This window comes from Aptenodytes forsteri, unplaced genomic scaffold (genome assembly GCF_000699145.1).
Source record: "Aptenodytes forsteri isolate BGI_AS27 unplaced genomic scaffold, ASM69914v1 Scaffold290, whole genome shotgun sequence".
NCBI classification, from domain to species: Eukaryota; Metazoa; Chordata; class Aves; order Sphenisciformes; family Spheniscidae; genus Aptenodytes; species Aptenodytes forsteri.
This window is the reverse complement of record NW_008795244.1, coordinates 1,496,052-1,514,200: the sequence shown is the minus strand read 5'-3', so window position 1 is coordinate 1,514,200 and position 18,149 is coordinate 1,496,052. Positions and strand designations below refer to the sequence as shown.

Genomic DNA, 18,149 nt, shown 5'->3' with positions numbered 1-18,149 from the left:
TTTTCACTAAGAGCAGGGAGAGTTACTAACTCATACAATACAACCATGATGCCTTTGAGACTCTTCATCACCGGTTGTCGGCTTTTCAAAAAATAACAAGAGCTCCTCATTTTCATACCACCTACCAGCCTACATCCCCTACAGCATCTTATTCATTTTGCATGTGCTTTTATGATATACTCGCAATGCAGTTAAGTAAATGAAGTGTTTGTTTGGTATACATACCTTCATCTCAGTTTTCCCAGGATTTAATCATTCTAGATAATCAAGACTACTCTGTTTGTGTGTCAATATACATAATTGTTTGCTGCTCAGAAAGTACAGTGCCTAGACAGGTTGATAATTATCTTTGTACTCCGTACTTCACACTGAAATGCTGTATTGATCTGGTATAGCAAGCACAGTCTTAACTTTAATTACAACAAATAGAAGTCTTCACCTATTTAAAGCACTGCCTGAGCTCAGACACTGTGCTGGGCCACGCAACACAAGCAGGGCTCTGCAGTCATCTGTAAGCAGACGTGCACAGGCACCCTCCATGCTGGTTCCCCCCTCAGGGAGGGCAGACCGATGCACCACAACACAGGTTCAGTGTGCCCGCACCACTACCACTGCTGTGCAAAGCACAGCCCCACCACTTCTGACCTGCTTTATCATCCCAAAACCAGGCCCTAGGATCTCAGCATGCTGCCCGCACCACAGCTGGCATCCACTGCCGCTCTCTGACCCATCTGATCCATCTGCTGGTGGATCTCTCCCGCTGTAGCCCCTTCCCACTCTCCGACTCAGCTGCCAGCCTCACTAATGTGCCACACACCTGCACAAATGCCAACGCAGTTAATTTGGAGCTTGTCAAGGTTTTTAAAGCTGTACTTGTAACTATATATGCAAAGAATTATTTGCTGAAGTCTTTCCACAGAAATTAACACTGATATGCTGCTTATGCTTAGAGTCGAAAAGAGATCCGGACAGTAGAATAACAATATTTATCCTGTAGAAGTTAATAAAAAGCTACCTGCAATGTTTCACTGATCTTACAGACAGGCTAACCAAGAATGACTCAGAATAACCACTCCGAGGGCTAGATGAAATACATTCATTTCCATCTCGTGCTCAGCCTCTGCCCCGGCCGTGCAGAACCCCGAGGGCTCAATTCTCCTACAGCAACAGCAGACAACAGTCATCCCTGCTTGGGGTACCACCAGGGCTCACAGCAACTGGCAGCCAGCTACAGCCCTATCGTCTCAGCTACAGCCCTCTCGTCTCACTTGCACATGTGTTAGGGTGTTCTGTACCATAATCTAAGGCAGGTGGCAAGATCAAATCAGCTGGTGAGTGAAGTCACCGAACTCGCATTTCGTGTCAGCTCTCAATCTGAGAAAGAAACAAAACAAAAAGACACCCCCAGAAAGTCTAATTTTCGTTTAGTTTGGGAAAGCTAAATGTTTTTACCAAGATCTGTGCAGTCAGTCTTGTAACAAAGACCTGCAGTACTTGTGCCTCTTCTGTGGTTTTTCAGCACAGATATTTAGATAAGCCACGGGGAAGTGGGCAGGAGGGCTGAGGTCTGCTCAGAGATGACACTTTGCAGGGCGCTTCAGGCAGCTGCACATCACCTACCACAAGCAACCAGTGCCTTGAGGCACCTGAATATTCCTTGCCTGAATACTGCATGATAGGTTGCTATACATTAGAATTTAAATCTTTTTTTCTTGACAAAAGTAAAAACATCAATGACATCATTTTTCCACAGGAAAATTTAAACAAATCCAGGGTCATTTTATCACCTGATTTTGAATGCAATTAGTACACACAAATGTCAAAACAAGTAATACATCAGGGAAATTCAAAGCATATTTTAATTAAAATGAGTCGCATTCCAAATATAAACCAAATCATTACCACAATTAACATTACATGATTCTTTTAAAAAAAGGAAAGAATCCTCTTTAGAAAGTTACTATTGTTTACCAGGTATTGGATTTTGCTTCATTGTCAATACTCCATAAAATATCAAGAGGTGAAAAAGCATTTAACCACATTTCCAACCTAATTAAAAAAAAAAAAAATCTAAGTTAAATCAACAGTTTTTACGTTGGACTGTTGGATTAGAAGATATGAGAAAAATTAATTGTGCATCCTGAGGAGCAGGAACAGAAACCAACCCTTTTGACCTAACACCCTTGCAGCACTAGCATGGCAAATGAGAAACACTAATCTCCACTGAGAGAACCGGGATAATATTCCTGAGTGTGCATCATGGCTGTTCTCAAAAACAACTTATTTACTCCATAAATCCAAAGCCAAAGGATTACAATACAACAGAAATGGACCCACAGGAGAGCACAGACTGTGTGCCCCAGGAATCCAGCGTTGGATTGAACAGATTTCAATTCTCAAAGGCAAATCAAAGGAAAATCATTAGCAATTTGGCTTTCTGTGTCACCTTCTTTAGCCATTTCAATGTTCAATTCCAAGTTCTGGTTTTAAACGTCAAGCCTTATGGTCTGCAAACTGCAACAAGAAGGAAAAATGAGAGATAATTATGCTATGCACCTATATCAACCATGCACTTTTTTCTTCTTTTCGTAAATAAGATATACTTTAGCATCAGATTATCTTCATGCTCTGTGCTGGCATATAGAAATACATGCAGTTACTGTTGCTAATTTTCCCTATCACAAACAAAACCAAAAAAAAAAGAGAGAGAGAAAAATAGAGGGACAAAAAGTTTCCTGTCTGTACAGTACATCAAACTACTATACATCTGCTACAATTGCTGCAGGGCTCAAATTTATACTTTACCCACCAATACCACCATGTTCTCTCACACAGACAAAACTCTGTATTTCAAACACCTTTATTTTTTTAATTCTTTTTTGCGATGCAGGTGCCTGCAGGGATGCAGAGGTGGCAGAGGAGAACAAGGTAGTGCTGAACCTAGTTCTGCCTCGGCCATTGACTTGGAGCTGACTCAAGGTCCACCAAAGACTGTGAACTCTGTCCTCAGCGTTGCAAGGACTACTGAGGAGTCACCAAATCTGCAGAATTCCCACTCAAAGAAAAAAAAACAGACAAACCAACGAGAGTTATGGTGCTCCTACAGTATGAAAGTACAAGTTGGGAGAAGGGAAGAAGGAAAGTCCTGCTTTTTTAGTGTGGTTATTTATTAAACTTTATTCCAAAACTTGCTGAAACCCATCTTAAGCATGTGCCTTGCTGCAGTCCTTGGTTTGTCTCCTTCTCTTTGACCCCCTCACCCGCCCCACAGTATGGCAGAGAGCATGCTGCCCTGATGAAACATTTTCACTGCCTGGTAGCAACATGTCTAATACCTCCATTTGCCTGTGTAGGAGCAACATGTGATCAAGTGGATACAAACAGGTTAGGAAGTATATTTAGATTTTGTAAATCAAAGTTTTTGACTTTCCAGGAGTGAAGTTCTGTATGAGGCAAACAGGATACCTAAAATTGTAAAGACAGAATAACAAATTTTGTGGATGGGATTGTGTGACAGCAGTTGGCAGTTCCTGAGAACAAAAACTATGCTTGCAACAAGATCCAAAGATCTAGTATGCATTCTTGAGCAATGGATATCCCAAGATCTCCAACAGCATTTGAAATGACTGGCTGGCGCTTTGCGTGCAGCCATCCCATACCTCTGGGCTCTGTTTATTGCCCACCAGGATCAATAGGAAATTCTCCTTCCTCTCTCCAACACATAATTATGCTTATGAAGGTTGGAGGGATTTTAGTCTTCCATTGAAGCTCTGAAGAACAGACAAAATTAGAGGCTGAGGCAGAGTGCCCGGCTAGGCTTTAGGCATCTGGTTTACATGCCTTGCTCACACATTCAGATCTAAAGCTGCCATGAGATTTCACATCAAGAGGAATTCTCCTGCATACCCAAAGGTCAGTGACCTCCTTCTGGGAAAAAGAAAGGACCTTTCACACCATGTGGTCTGCTTCCTAGGATCATCTGGGAAGCTCACCTAACAAGTTATCTGCAATTGCAGAAACCAAAGACATTGGCAATGCCCTGGGTAAGTCACAGCATGATAAATACAAGGTACAGTACAACATAGCATATTCTGCAATGAAATACTGGTATATCAAACTGCAGTATCTGCAGCTGCCAAAGAGGATCCATCAGACTGATGTACTGGTTCAAAGTCAAGTGCCCATACTTCATACTTTTCAGTTATGACTAATCCTTTCTAGTTTAAAAAAAAAAGATTAAAAAAAAAAAAGCTTGCAAAAACCCCCATTATTCCTTCAGTCACAGCATTAGCCGATCCAAAGCATAGCACAAAGGTGTGTAGGACCGAAAGACAATACGCATTTAACCAGCCTCTCCCCTGCATATATGCATGTGTGTATACTCATACACAAACACATATACACCTCATGTATTTTAGGAAACCTGCCTTGAGAAGAAAAGACACAATATGGCATCACATTAATCACCAAGTAAAAAACCAATTTTAATCTATTGTCTGAAATACAGAACTGTGGGTAGAGGAGTAGAAGTAGGGCTTGTAAAGGAAATAGCGTTACTCAAATATTGGACTTAGTGTCTGGTAGAAGCTCTTTTCTTGAAGCTCCTTAATATATTTCAATCCTCTCTAAAACTATGACATGAAAAATCTGAAGCACACACTAAGCACTTCGATGCCTATATGACAGCCTCCCCTCGCTATCCCTGTCACTCAGATGCCAGGGACATCCCGTCCGCTCTAAGAATCTACATGAATTAACTCATGACTGACAAGGACTGTAAATTTCACTGCAGAGAGAAACCTAACAACAAAAGCTTTAAAACCCTACATCCACTCTGCAGGGTCTGCTTATGAGTAGTTTAAAAATTAAGTGAGGTAAGAATTACCAGCAGTTTAGCGAGAAAGGAAGAGGACTAGAGGGGAAATTATTTTTAGAGTGACAGCACTAAGGTAACAACCCACTTACCGCAGCTTTCAGAGCTTGGTCTAGGTCTTCCAGTAAGTCTTCTTCATCTTCCAAACCAACTGACAGGCGAACTAATGTATCACTGATTCCAAGAGCTTCTCTGTCTTCTTTAGGCACTGAAGAGTGAGTCATGATGGCCCTGGAGGAAAAAAATAGCCTTTTTTCTAAGAAGTGTTTACTTTCTATTGGTAAAGACCAAAGAAATTGGCTTCCTGCCAGCATCCCCTGAAGTTCCATAAAGACTTTACACCTTCTGTGTACCACCTGCTGGTTAACCCACAGATGGAAAGAGATCCTATCATCAGTTACTGTAAATTATGCGAACTGCAGAGCAATCAGTGACTTGTATCTCCCAGCGTTTCAACACAGTATTTCCAAGCTACAAATGATTAATAAAAAGTGGATACTTAACAATCTGGAAATGACAAATGAGGAAAAAAAAAATCCTATTCCTCTTCCTTCCAGATTTTTTTTAGTTTTTTTTCTGAAAAAAAGTATCTAAAAGCTCTACTTTAAGCATATGGAGAAACAGCTATAGTATACAATATCCAGTATAAAATCTCCAGATGTTTTTTTTTTAACTTCTGTTTTCTCAGATCACTTGTCAAACTACCACTTACATTGAAGAGTTTATTATCCCCAGCTATGGAGGATATAGGTAAGAAGCTATTTCCCCCATATGCTCAGTCACTGACATCCACCAGTTAGCAATTACCTTTCAACCGCTTGAGTGTTTTAAGATTTGCTGTTATTCTAAGATGAGCAACTGAAATGATTTAGCATATAAGTTTAGTCATAACTTTCCATGTATCTTTTTGAAAAGCAAATTGGATTTAAGTGAAATAATCTAATTCCATAAAAATCCTATTTTTAGCCTTTTAACCTAAACAAGAGCAACTAAGTATTACTAAAATCCCCACAAAATTTACCTGACATGGAGACAGATGCAGTTCAGTGTAGCATACTGAACATGCCCTCTTGTGTAAGCAGGCAGAACGGCAAACCTCTTTCCTCAACAGTTTGACCACATCTGCTCAATACTACTTATTCAAACACACGCTGATTTCTTGGATTTGTTATCATAGCAACAAATTGCAGCTCAGTCTCCCAGTTAAAACAAGGAAGCACGGAAATTCTTTCATCATTGCATTCTTATATTCACAAAAGTCACACTCATTTCTGGAGTAGCCACTGGTTTTTGTGCCGTACAACATACTATCCTTGAATCTCAGTTATATGCAAAATATCTTAGCTTCATGTACTAGAAAATTTTAGAACTCCCATCAAAATACAGCAGAAACTTTTTTGTTACTCTGCAGCTTTTTTAGACTTTTAAGATGAAGAATGACTTACGGATGCTCTGCTAGGCTTTCATATCCTCCCAGACTCTCAGCCAGTGCAAAAACCTATGGGAAAAATTAAACAGCAGTTAACCTAAGAAGTGTAAGTTTATGAATGCTTAGAAAGAGACAGTTAATGAAAAAGGAATGTTTAGTGGTTGGGGGGGAGTTTCCTAAGTTTTTCTATAGTAACTTTTATATTTAGAAAGGTATTAGCTGCAGTTCGGGAAAAAAGTGTACATTTAGCAGGTAAGAGCTATTAAGATTTAGAATAGACTTGTCCTAAAAAGGTTTTAAAGAGACACTGATGCAAAACTGAAATAACTCGGGAGTAGTTTGTACAATGCAATGCATGGGCAGCAATGGAGGCAAAGCAGAAGGGAAAATGCACAACATGAGGGAGCAGGTTCTGCCTGGGCACCACCAGAGTTTTCATTCTGTTCAGAGGAAGGATAGAGCAGACTGCCTGAACAAAGTAAGAGTCAAATCTCAAAAATTTCAGTTAAGGTTGAAGTGATTATATCCTATCCTTACATACTCTTCTTTCAACATCACTTAATGTTCACATTTAACACCTACGCTTTTCAGGCTGGCAAATAGCAGACTTGATGGGGAAAAAACCCAAACATTTAAGATTCTCCTCATAAGGCTGGACAGATTTTTTCACTCATTGCTTGGGTCTGATGGTTAGTTTAGTATTTTGAAAACCGGCCTAAATTTCTCAGTGCCTAACAGGACTAGTGTTTGTGAAATGCTTACTGTTAGTTAAGGTTTTTTTAGCACTGCTCTTTGAATTATGGACATATATTCCTGGATGACAAAAAGGCTCTCTAGAGAGCCAACTGCATTCAAACACGGATTCACGATTTGTCTTTTGTGAAGGCACTTACTGCCCTCAACATTTCTCTCCAGCCCTGGTTGCTTATATTGACTATTTTTTCCTTTTAAAAAAAAACCCAAACAACTAAACCTATCAACCAAAGAATCCTCTGCTCAGCCTGGTTTAAGGAAATGGCTTTACTTTTGTACCAACCTAGCGACAAACTGATGGTTATCCAAGTTAAAGGGCTGAAGTGAATATACTCATAAGGGACTACTTCTGGAATGTACTCTCTGATGCCTTTTGTCAAAGCTGGTAGATCTCCTGTGCCAGGATTAAATGCTGTCTCTCACGTAAAAGGGTATTTTGTGGGAAAATCATATTTTTAGTAAATTCATTTTCAGTTGATGACATTAGCTGGCAAGTAAGAAAGATAGGGAGGGGAAGGAAGTTCTAATTTACCTTTGTCAATTATTACTGATTTGTTTTTCCAAGAACAAAACAGCAAAAACGCAAGAGCAGGATACAAATTAACCAGAGATCAAGACTAGCAAACACATTAAAGAGTACAGGCAGAATTAATACATTGCAAGACAAAAGCAAAAGCCTATGGTTTAGGTAAAGTACACAAACAACCATCCTCCAAATTGAGGGACTCCCTCTTTGCTTCATGACTCATGTCATATCTCAATAGGTTTTTCTCCTGATGAGTACTTTGAAATATTACAACAGTGTTACACCAGCCACAGCTTCTCTGCTTTCAAATACTACAGGTATTTTTGCAAAAGGCTGGTATGCAGGCCCTTTATTAGAAGCAGTGCCTGGCTAACCTGGATATACTACACCCTACTGTGTAAACAAATACTTCAAATGAGCCGAGGCATCCTTTTCTTCCCTCTCATTTACAAAGAATCTATTATTTAGAGATGGTTACACCCAAAAGACTTAAGAAGCTTTGCAAGTACAGAGAAAGACTCTCCCCACCCCAAGAAAAAACACTTCCTTCCATTATCACCCTCAGAAGGACAGGCTCAAGTCCCTCTAAGGTAATGCGTATTTACCATCATTTACCTTTAAATTCTCGAGAAAGGTAGCAGCATGTTTGAGATTTCCTTTAATGTAAAAGGTTACCATCCCAGGACAGCCCGTACACTGCCGCTTGATCAACTCATGCTGAGGGTGTGAAGGCAAGCCTGAAATTTGTAGAAGTTGCTTTAAGTTAATTACCATCACTTCAAAGGGTAAAGTAGCTCACCCTCAGCTATGTAGAAACAGCCCATTGCCAAGGCGGACACCTAAGCCAGAGTCACCAAATGTGAAGGGTGCACAAACAACACGTAGTATTACAGTACCCAAATCCAGCCTCACTCTAAGACGTCACCTGCTCTGAAGTCTTGCCAACCTACCTGGGAAAATGACTTTCTCCACCCGGGAATCTGACTCAAGAAATCGAGCAACAGCTAATGCATTGTGGAAATGTTGTTTCATCCGGATTTGTAGTGTCTTCAAACCACGATTGCACAAGTAACAGTCAAAGGCAGATGGAACAGCTCCAAGAGCTACAGAAATTGAAACAAAATTCCACATAAAACAAAGGGATTTGTTTTTAGTAAAACTAAACAGAGTCCTAATTTTCAAAATTTCTAAAGTTAGAACAAGACAGGTGGAAAGACTTCTGATGCAATCTGTCTTCTTCATCTCACACACATGGGAAGCCAATTAATGAGCTGAATTAACAAACTGAAGACTCAAGGATTAAATTTACTAGACATACCATACCTTTACTCCTTCTGTTGTAGACAGGAGGCAGACAGAACACTGTACAGAAATTTATTCATTACAATTAAGAGACAGTAAAATTGTTAAAATCAACTTACATATGAAAGTTTTGCATTAGGCATATCCTCCGATGTATGAATGAGTTTAAAAAACCCCAGATGTACTTGAGATGAGTTAGATGAAATTAAATAAAGGAGTAATTTAAAGGTTTGTATCCCTCTTCATGTATGAAGTCAAGTGAATATAGGAAACAATTGTGCTCTTTCTACCACTTTCTTAACTATAACCTAAAGAGAGACTTTGTAAGCAGTCATGCCCCATGTAACTGCAGGTACTGCACATGGGAGACAGACCGCAGCCACTCTGCATCTGATGCTTTCAGGACATGCCACATCTCCTGCCTCTGCGCATGATGCACAGAGCACAGGCAGAGCTCTCCACGCCACACCAGCGTGTGGCTCCAAGAAGCACACTCGAGAGACGCTCCGCGGCTCAGTCCTCCCTCGAGAGCAGCGGGGCACACACTTCTCAGGGGAAAGCAAGGATAGAGGGGAATTACAGTCCTGCAGTGAAGAGTGCTGCCTGCATTCAAGCACCTGCCACCAGACAATTCACCCCACTCACCAGCCCCTGGTAAACAAATGTTGAACAACCCACACTGCTCTCAGCACTTTTCTAGAAGCAGTTAGGAAGTGGAGACCTGTGTCATTAACTTTATTTGAGAGAGGAGCCACAGAGGCATACTGAAAGCTATCGTATTTGCGTAAGACCACCCTACGTACCAGTGAAAGGCAGGGAAGAGAATTCAGGCTTCCTTCATCTGTGTTACCACTTTCTCTGCAGTCATTTGCACTTCTGCACATTTAAATGCCTGAGCTACATTTCTAGATAGATTTCATACTTGTGTGCATGCAACATGCTTCCCATTACAAGCTACATACAATTCATTTTAAGGTATTTCCTACATTGACTACTTACAGTTTTGTAAGAATTTCAGCCTTTCGTAGAGATCATCACAGTTTACTGAAACAAGTCCCATTACAACATCACTATGCCCTAAAAATGCAAGGAGAAGACAAGAACAGAATCAGCCACCCCATCTGCTCCAGGGTTCTGCCACAAACCTCCATTTTCTCAGTCTTGGTGCTAATACAGTCCCATTTTTGCAAGACACTGGGTTCCTTCTCATTGCTACTGCTATCCTTCCTGTGCAGCACATGAACCATAAAGCAGATTTCAGCTTTTTCTAAAGCTCTGGTCAGCAGTGTGCTCTGCCGTGTGCCACACACATGCCCCAAGACACTTCCCAAGCCCGCCACCGCTAACTGCCAAAAAGCAGGACATTGTACAGGAATCAGGTGTGTCCTGCGGAGCAGCACCAGGCTGCTGTCTTAGCGAGAGTGAACACCCGCTAGAAAACTTCCACTTCTATCTGCACCACCAGGGACATATGGTTACAACACAGCTACAGTCACGTTAGCTCCAAGTCTTGGCTGTTTGGGGAACACCACAGTGAATGTGCTTTCGGACAGGCTCCAACACAGCTGTATGAAACCTCCTTTGAACCTTAATATAATTTCTGGCAGCTACCTTTTACTGAAGACACTTGCTTTGTTGTAGTCAACTTAAAGCCAACATGGCTATAAACACCTCTAGGTCTATTACCTGAAGTAAGGTCAATATTCCTTCTCCCAGGGGCAGTTTAGGAGCTACAAAGACTAATGGTCTATTCAATGGTCCACCTGCTCTAATGGTCCATCTAAGAATTACTGGCAGACACGTTGGCTTTTGTGAACTGCCTGCAGCCAGAATGGCTTTTAGCCAGCCTGAGTTGTGTTGAGCTCACATACTTACCATTCATATATTTGGTTGCAGAATACATACAAATATCAGCCCCCAGAGATAAAGGACGCTGAAATGAAATGAAAATAATAGGTCCAATTAAAGCTTGTGTGCACTCTGGTTCATTTCAAGCTATCCAGAAAGGCTGTGATCCGACACAGAAAATAACAATAGGTGGAGAAACTAAAAAAACCACAAAAACTTAACACAAAACTTAACACCTTAAACACAAAAACTTGAGAATGAAGATAGACAGAATATGTGTCAAAAACAATAGTACAGGAAAGCACTCTGAATTCAAGATAAGTACAATAAAAAGAACCCACAATAAAATGTGATTTAAAAGCACTGGTCTAATTCCCACCGGCTTCAGGGAGAGGAGTGATTGAATACATCTAACATACAGCCTGTTCGTATTTGTGAAAAAATTAGTTATATCGCTTAGCTGAGGCAGGGATAAGTAGTGGTATTTGCTGTAAAGTATATTTCCTTAGAAAATGGAGACCTCAGCACAGTCTGCAAAGCAAAAAAAAATTGCATTGTTTTCTAGATATCAGTATTGGTGATACTGCACCGAAAGAACTGAAAACCTGAAGAAAGTGCAAAGAGTTTCGTCTGCCAGGTCTCTCTTCCCTAACCTCCCAGCTTTCTTCCCAGAAGCCTTTTTAAGGTGAGGCAAACTGAGATGTTGATGGGCAAGAAGTAAAGAACAACACATTTTTTTTAATCAGTCATTAAGTGAAGGACTCTGCGCGTAACATAAATGTATTATAAAGACTGAAGAGTATCAATATGTTAAAAGGTAACAAAGCAAGCAGATTTAGAATAAAAGACTGCTGCTGTCAGATTAAACACAGACGTCTATTCAAGGAACGTGCATAATGTGCATTCCCAATGCGCAGCCAGGAGAACGTTAGCATAAACACCAGTGCCTTTTACATTCAATATTGCTACGTAAATCACTCTGAAATTATGATCTTCTTAGTACAGTGTATCAGCAGCAGTCTGGAGGGGTTTAAAGACATTACCTATTATGCTTACTAGAATTAGTCATTACAACTGACTTTCTCTTAGCACCAGGCCAGTAAGATACATTAACTAGCTCATATATCCAGATGCTCACTTTTCTTTTCACACATGTCTTTCTGAAGTAATATACATTGCGGGGGGGAAATCACCAAGCTTTTGGTATGTAGAAGACAAACTCAAGTGCTGCTTTAGCTAAGCATTAACACTTTCTGTAAACTCTCTTAATTTATAAAGATCTCAGTACCCTTAACAAAAACAAAGACACCTTGCCTTTTGCACTCATAAAAAAGTTTTACTTTAGACCTAAAATATAAGGGATTAGTTTGATCTCCTGGGAAGTATACATGAATATTTCTAGCCCATGTTAAGATGAACAAGACTTTGAAGTTTATTATTCCAAAGCATTTTTAGCACTTAAGAAATTGTCTTCATTTCATGTATTCTAGTTATAAAAGCAGAAAAGTTATGCCAGTTGTTCGAGATCAAAATTACAAACTTCTAAGCCACACATTCACCAAAATATTGAAGAAAAAAGTAACTTGGATGTCTCAAAGAAAGATTTAACAAAGTTTGCCTGTTTTAACTTTTTCTTCCACTACCTTTTTTAGAATATCAAGTGGTTCAGAACAGATCATAAACAGCATACACAAAAGAATTGGTATAAAAAGGCCAAAGTTAAAAAGTGTCCTGTTTTCTAATAGGCCTGATTTCCATCAGTGAGAACTAAAAAACATGATTTTTGAATGACAGAGAAGCCATTCTCCCAATGGCTTACCTGACTGTCTTGATTCAGTGTGTTTACTTGACTGCTGAGCTATATTGGTTTTGCTGGTATCATACTGGTATATGGCTAGCGATAAAATACTTTGCATACCATCTTTACTAATGTAAACAGCAGCAGTACATGGGTTGTACTTAGAAACAGAACAGGTCATTTTACAATGCACAGATCAAAACTACAATTCCTTGGTGGTGCTTCCGTTTTAAAAATGTATCTTCGAATACACTGAAATAATGGGGTAATTGTAAACAAACAAAGTGCTTACCTGGAAATATGCAGACATAAAAGTGTTGTCTACCACTAGAAGAACATCTTTATGCTTATGTACTACATCTGCACAGGCCTGAATGTCAATGACCTTCAGTGTGGGGTTTGTGGGCGTTTCAATCCAAACGAGCTGCAGTAATTCAACAACACAAAACATCAGTTTAGAGATTTTACAATGCTGGTGATGATACATGTGTAAGTCATAAATGCTTTTAAACTTTAAATCGTTGAGTGTCAGCTTCCCATGCAGGTTTGCAGAGTGGAAATAAGAAAGTGTCCCTACTGAAGAAAGGCAAGGTTTCTTGGGAGAGGTAATATTCTCCACAAAAACAACTGATGCATGGGAAGAACATCAAAGCTTTTGAAAACCCAAGTGCATCCCATTTGAAGAAGGCCTGACATAGCCAGAAGAAAGTCTTTACGCCCAAAAGTTTGTAAGCCTTTTCCAGCCGAATTATCTTCCACTAGAGCAGGGAATTATCTGCTCCAGTGCCATGGAGCACCTCCTCCTCCGAACCTTGGTGTTCCCTCTGCTGTTTGTTACCTTTTCCCTTCTCCTCTCTCTCTGTGGTGTTTTTTGCCCTTAAAATGTTTCAATGAGGCACCACAAACGTCACTAAGTGGCCTGCAGTGGGGACGTGTTGGAGCCAGCTGTGCCCCAACCTGTCTCCACAGAGGTCACCCCTGCAGCCCCCACTGCTTGACACATACACCCAATACAACAAGAGCAAGAATAAAATTATTTAACGACATTAAGCAAGTAAGTTCAGCAATTTCCCTCTCCCCTACCTTGGTCTCTGGTGTAATTGCAGCTTCCAGGCATTCCATTTTTGCGCAGTCAACAAAAACTACATTCAAACCCATTTTCATGGCTACTTTCCTGAAGTATCTGTTTGTCCCTAAAAAAAACCCAAACAAAACCAAATGAAACAAAACAAAAAATCAGAGACGCAAAATGAAACAACTTCCTTAACTTTCCTTCACTGATCTCCAGTCTCTTGTATGCATCCATGGAAAGTCAGGAGGGTACAGTTTTATGCTGTACACCATAAATGGCACATTATTATTTTTTTATTTCTAAAATGTTTAAAGACTGCTGTAGCTTTAAACATCATGGAAAAGTAATAATGGGAATATGGAATCAGAGTGATTTATGAAGTACTTTCAATTAATAACTGTTTGGGGTTTTTTTAATCAGAAGATTAAATAGACCCCTTTTAGTTTGCCTGCTTCTAAGTTTTCCTCCAGCCCTTTGCCACGCGCAAGCTAGCAGTTCCAGTTTTTATACTCTCTTTCCCCCACCCCACTTTTAATAACTTTTTTCCACGACATATTTTCAAACTCTTTTTTTTATTTAATAAGCTTAATTGAGAATCTGGGAGAAGAAGAATGAAGGGGAAGACTCCAGGTACTGTGTTTCTTATTATTCCATTAAATAAACTTGCAGCGAGGAACATAAAAAAGTGATTATTTCCTTCCTTTCTGTCTTTGAAGTCTTTCACTGGAAAGGTTAAAAGAAGAAACCAGAAGCAATGAGTTGATCACTAGATGTGCAACATACAGACTATCTGGAGACACTGCCTGGATTAAAAATTAATTTATTAGGTCTTTCTGCCAAGGTTATTCAACATTTACTCACTTACACAGAACAGCAGTTTGCCATCTAGCCATAAAGTCATAGTACATGCAGGGTACAATTTTGTGTGCTGAACACTACGTCTGAATGATTTTTTTGTTTTTAAGGAAACACTTTTATTTGTACAATAAGCTATATTCTCTCTTGTGCTGTAAGAAGTTTATTCAAGCATGGGAAATTTTCACATCGGCTGTCAACTCTACAAATACCAACCACAGAAAAGTTGTTTTAGTCTTACATACTTTCAATAATAGCACACTACAAAAAAAACTTAGATGGAAATGAGAGGTTACACTGAAAGTAGCCCTTTTAAGAAGTTACAGCAATGGCTCAGAATTCAGAGGTGTCAACTACCTACAGCTCCTCACACCTCCCAAAACTCAGCGTCTCTTAAACACATCCCAGGCAATACGCTTTCGAGCATTGCCCAAGAGCTTTTCATTTTCTTACTGTTTTTCTGACAACCTTGAATACTGTGGACTCATTTGAGTTAGCAAGCACAGTACTGCTTTCCTATCCAACCAGGCTTTTCACAAAAAACATACTAAAAGCTTACCAAAGGTAGTGTACCCTCAAGGGAGCAGGGACACACGCCAGCACTCAGTACCCAGTGACTCAAAGGTTGCTACTACAGGGCTGAAGTATGAAATGCTGCGCAGGGCAAGCATGGTGGAGGAGTAAAGCCCGCATGGTAAAAAGGAGTCAGCACAGACAACACCGAGGAAATGGCTGACAAAGGACCAGGCTGCAGTGTGCAAGAACACGAGCCGGAAAGATGACTAAGAACAGCCAGAAGAGCACAGCCTAGGAGAAAAACAAGCAGGGATTTAGGGGACAAGGAGCCCCTAATAGCCAAGGGAAGAATAAAGGGGCTGAACACATACTGGCCACGGCAGCCAGTGGCATCTGCAGATGTACCATGTCATGGGGTGTGAACTCTACTGAATAAGGCTGTCTGTGGGGAAGCCAGTCTCTTTACAACAAAAGTATAAAAAAATTCAGGGAAGAAACAATGAAATTCATCTCCGCAGAAACCACCACAGGCTGAGGCTTTAATGAGCAGGCAAACTGGTTTTGCTTGAAAAATACACCTATGGGCCTTTCTGAAGTAAGGAACTGACAGTATGCTTTGGCCAAATGACTTTGATTTACTGAGTTCTGTGGTGGGAGGACCGTGAATTAAAGGAGCAGATTGTCAGTAGGGATTCCTGCTGTCTTCACTCAACTTGGCTCCAGATGTACTTTGGAGAAGAGCTATCTGGCATGACAGAACTAAGACATTAAAAGCAAATGTGTGTATTTATATCTGATATGCACAAGGATAGAGAACTGACTGGCAAATAGTAATCACTCCTAGTGATGGGAAAAGTGATTATTCTTGCTAAAAGGTTTTCCAGCTATTGCTTGGGAAAATGCTACCTGTTGCTGGCCTCTCTAACCTTCCTTTGAAAACAAAGCAGATTTGATCTCTTTGTGCTAAAGCCTTGAAGCAGATGGAGGGAGACAAGCTTCGCTGATCAGTGAAACACGAGTTGGGCACTAAGGACACCGATTATCACAGCTTATCCTGGCAGACTTCCCTACTACGGACTTTTGGGTGGCATCAACCGTTTGAAGGACTTCAGCAGAGGTGGATGAACTCTGTTTGTTCCTAGGGAGTTTCTTGGAAGAATGGATCAAAAAAACTATGCACTATCAAAACCTAATAGTGGGTTGCAGCATCACTGAAGCATTCAGAAGACATGGGCATAACAGATGCAAGTTGTGCTATCAGGGAAGATGGCAGAATAGTTGTCTGAAACAGTCCAGACAAAATGCTGGTTGGTAAAGGGTCAAACCTAGGAAAGGAGTAGTAGCAATACCAGAAGCCGGTAAGCTGTGTTACATTGGACTGCAGGGGGTCCTGCTCTGCAAACAAATCGGTGCAAGGCTAGGATTGCTATTTTCCCCTCATTCAAGCATATATTACTAGTTAGCTGTATTTTTTAAACCTCCACGTTGTGCCGCAGAATCTTTCAGTGTTTGAATTTCTAACACCAAAATCAGACAGGAGTGTTCTGTGTTCTCATGAAATGAAAAGGCTTTAAAGAAAAGTAAGGTCCTACATGGGAAATTCAGAAAGTTCATGAGAATCACAAATAGGTACATTTAATCATTTGCACAATGACGATCAAAAACATACTTGTGCTTTACATACCTCCATAGACGTCATCCATGCAGATAATCGTGTCCCCTGCCTTTAACAGGTGAGTAATATTCAAAGTAGCAGCTAAGCCAGAAGCATAAGCTAAACCTAAAACAGAAAAGAACAAGTGGCAGACAGACTGTATTTTAATGTGATACAACCTTGTCAAACTCCCCTTTGCTTTCCTCACTTTGCTTTTAAAAGGAACCTGTTCTGTCACCCTCACTTATGCTATCTCTCTTGTTAAGTGGATTCAGTAAAAGCAGCAGCCTGATTTTACACAGGGTGGAACCCAGGATGAACACTGGTAACACAGTCTCGTAACAGCTGCTGCGGGGCTCCCGCTCTCCACTGCATTCAGTGCTGCTGCACAAGGATGGATTCAGTTTAGCGTAGGCATCAAATGCAGCAAGATGAAGCAAAGTCACTATGGAAAGTCCAATGATTGAGCTGGACTTTCCTGAATGATAAGTGTTGGACTCTCTTCACGCCATGAAGCAGCTCTTGCCCATAACCAGTAGTCAGTGGCTGTGAAAGCCTTGCTGTGACACAACTGCTGCTGACAACTCAGTGTCCTTGCTCCCCAAGTTATGTCTACTGTAGACACTGTCAGGAGACACACATGCTGACATCTTGCTTGAGGAACCTATTAATTGCTTACAGTATTTAGCTCCATCTAGCGCTGCCACAGCCTTCTCCAGGCAATTCCGGGTAGGGTTCCCACTCCGGCTGTATTCATAACCCTATTGTGAAAGCAAGAAAAAAAATATAACTTGAGAGAGCACTGAGAAAGTTTTGTACAATAATAGTCCTAGGTTCCTTAAAAAGTCCTCACTCTCAACACTGAGGTTATGCATCCACCTCCTCCAAGAACAGCAAGCTGGTTTTCTGGCTACGTCAAGCTGCTGTACACAACAGCCGATTGGGCATCCCCAACCTGAAAATGGTTTCTAGGGGTGCACTGGGGGAAGTATCATACTGCTAGCCACACCCTCCTACTTTTTCCTCGATATCCATCTCTGGTCACTGTTGGAGAAAAGGCCTTGGTCTGACACAGTCCACTCATTCTTATGTTATCAGCAAGAATGTGTCCCATCTCCATGACGCTCTGCTTGAAAGATGCTATGGGGCACTAGCCAGTGCCAACCTGTACCCATCAAAAGTTCTTGAAAGTTCAAATGTTTCCCTGGCATGCAATCAGGTCAAGTTCCACACTTCAGTGCAACAGCTTTTATGTGAATACTGAGAAAATTTAACAAGAAAAAAAACACTCATGTATGCATGGATGGACTTGTTACAGAGAGAACCTGGCTAAGCTTCCTGGTATTTGCGTACTTTCAGGATTTCTGTTTAATGACAACTTCATCATATTCAGGAACCTGGCAGACCGCTCTCATGGAGCTTCCGGCAGGAACATGGCCACTCTATCATCAGTACGTGAATACAGTAGCGTGTGACTCCTTCTTATGTGGTCTTCTTCAACACAGCTACCTACTTACAAGCAT

General features: G+C 40.7%; 1 protein-coding gene across 1 annotated transcript; it reads right to left on the bottom strand.

The window, feature by feature from the left end:
- Positions 1 to 1,841: 1,841 nt before the first annotated feature.
- On the bottom strand, positions 1,842 to 17,746 carry CTH (cystathionine gamma-lyase). Its single transcript, XM_009278760.1, has 12 exons — positions 17,636 to 17,746; positions 17,306 to 17,387; positions 16,657 to 16,752; positions 13,613 to 13,722; positions 12,822 to 12,953; positions 10,759 to 10,816; positions 9,883 to 9,960; positions 8,532 to 8,684; positions 8,197 to 8,318; positions 6,319 to 6,371; positions 4,966 to 5,104; positions 1,842 to 2,514 (listed from the first exon to the last, which is right to left on the bottom strand). Exons 1-12 carry the CDS (start codon positions 17,744 to 17,746, stop codon positions 2,494 to 2,496), a joined length of 1,155 nt encoding a protein of 384 aa, XP_009277035.1. The 3' UTR covers positions 1,842 to 2,493.
- Positions 17,747 to 18,149: the final 403 nt, after the last annotated feature.

What these genes read in the sequence shown, in the direction of transcription:
- CTH (XM_009278760.1), bottom strand. Translation starts at nt 17,746, where the DNA reads ATGGAGATGGGACACATTCTTGCTGATAACATAAGAATGAGTGGACTG. An exon ending in GGAGAAAGTCATTTTCCCAG is followed by an intron (nt 8,319 to 8,531) that starts GTAGGTTGGCAA and finishes TACAAATTTCAG; the next exon opens with GCTTGCCTTCACACCCTCAG. An exon ending in GAAAGCCTAGCAGAGCATCC is followed by an intron (nt 5,105 to 6,318) that starts GTAAGTCATTCT and finishes TTTTTCCTCCAG; the next exon opens with GGCCATCATGACTCACTCTT.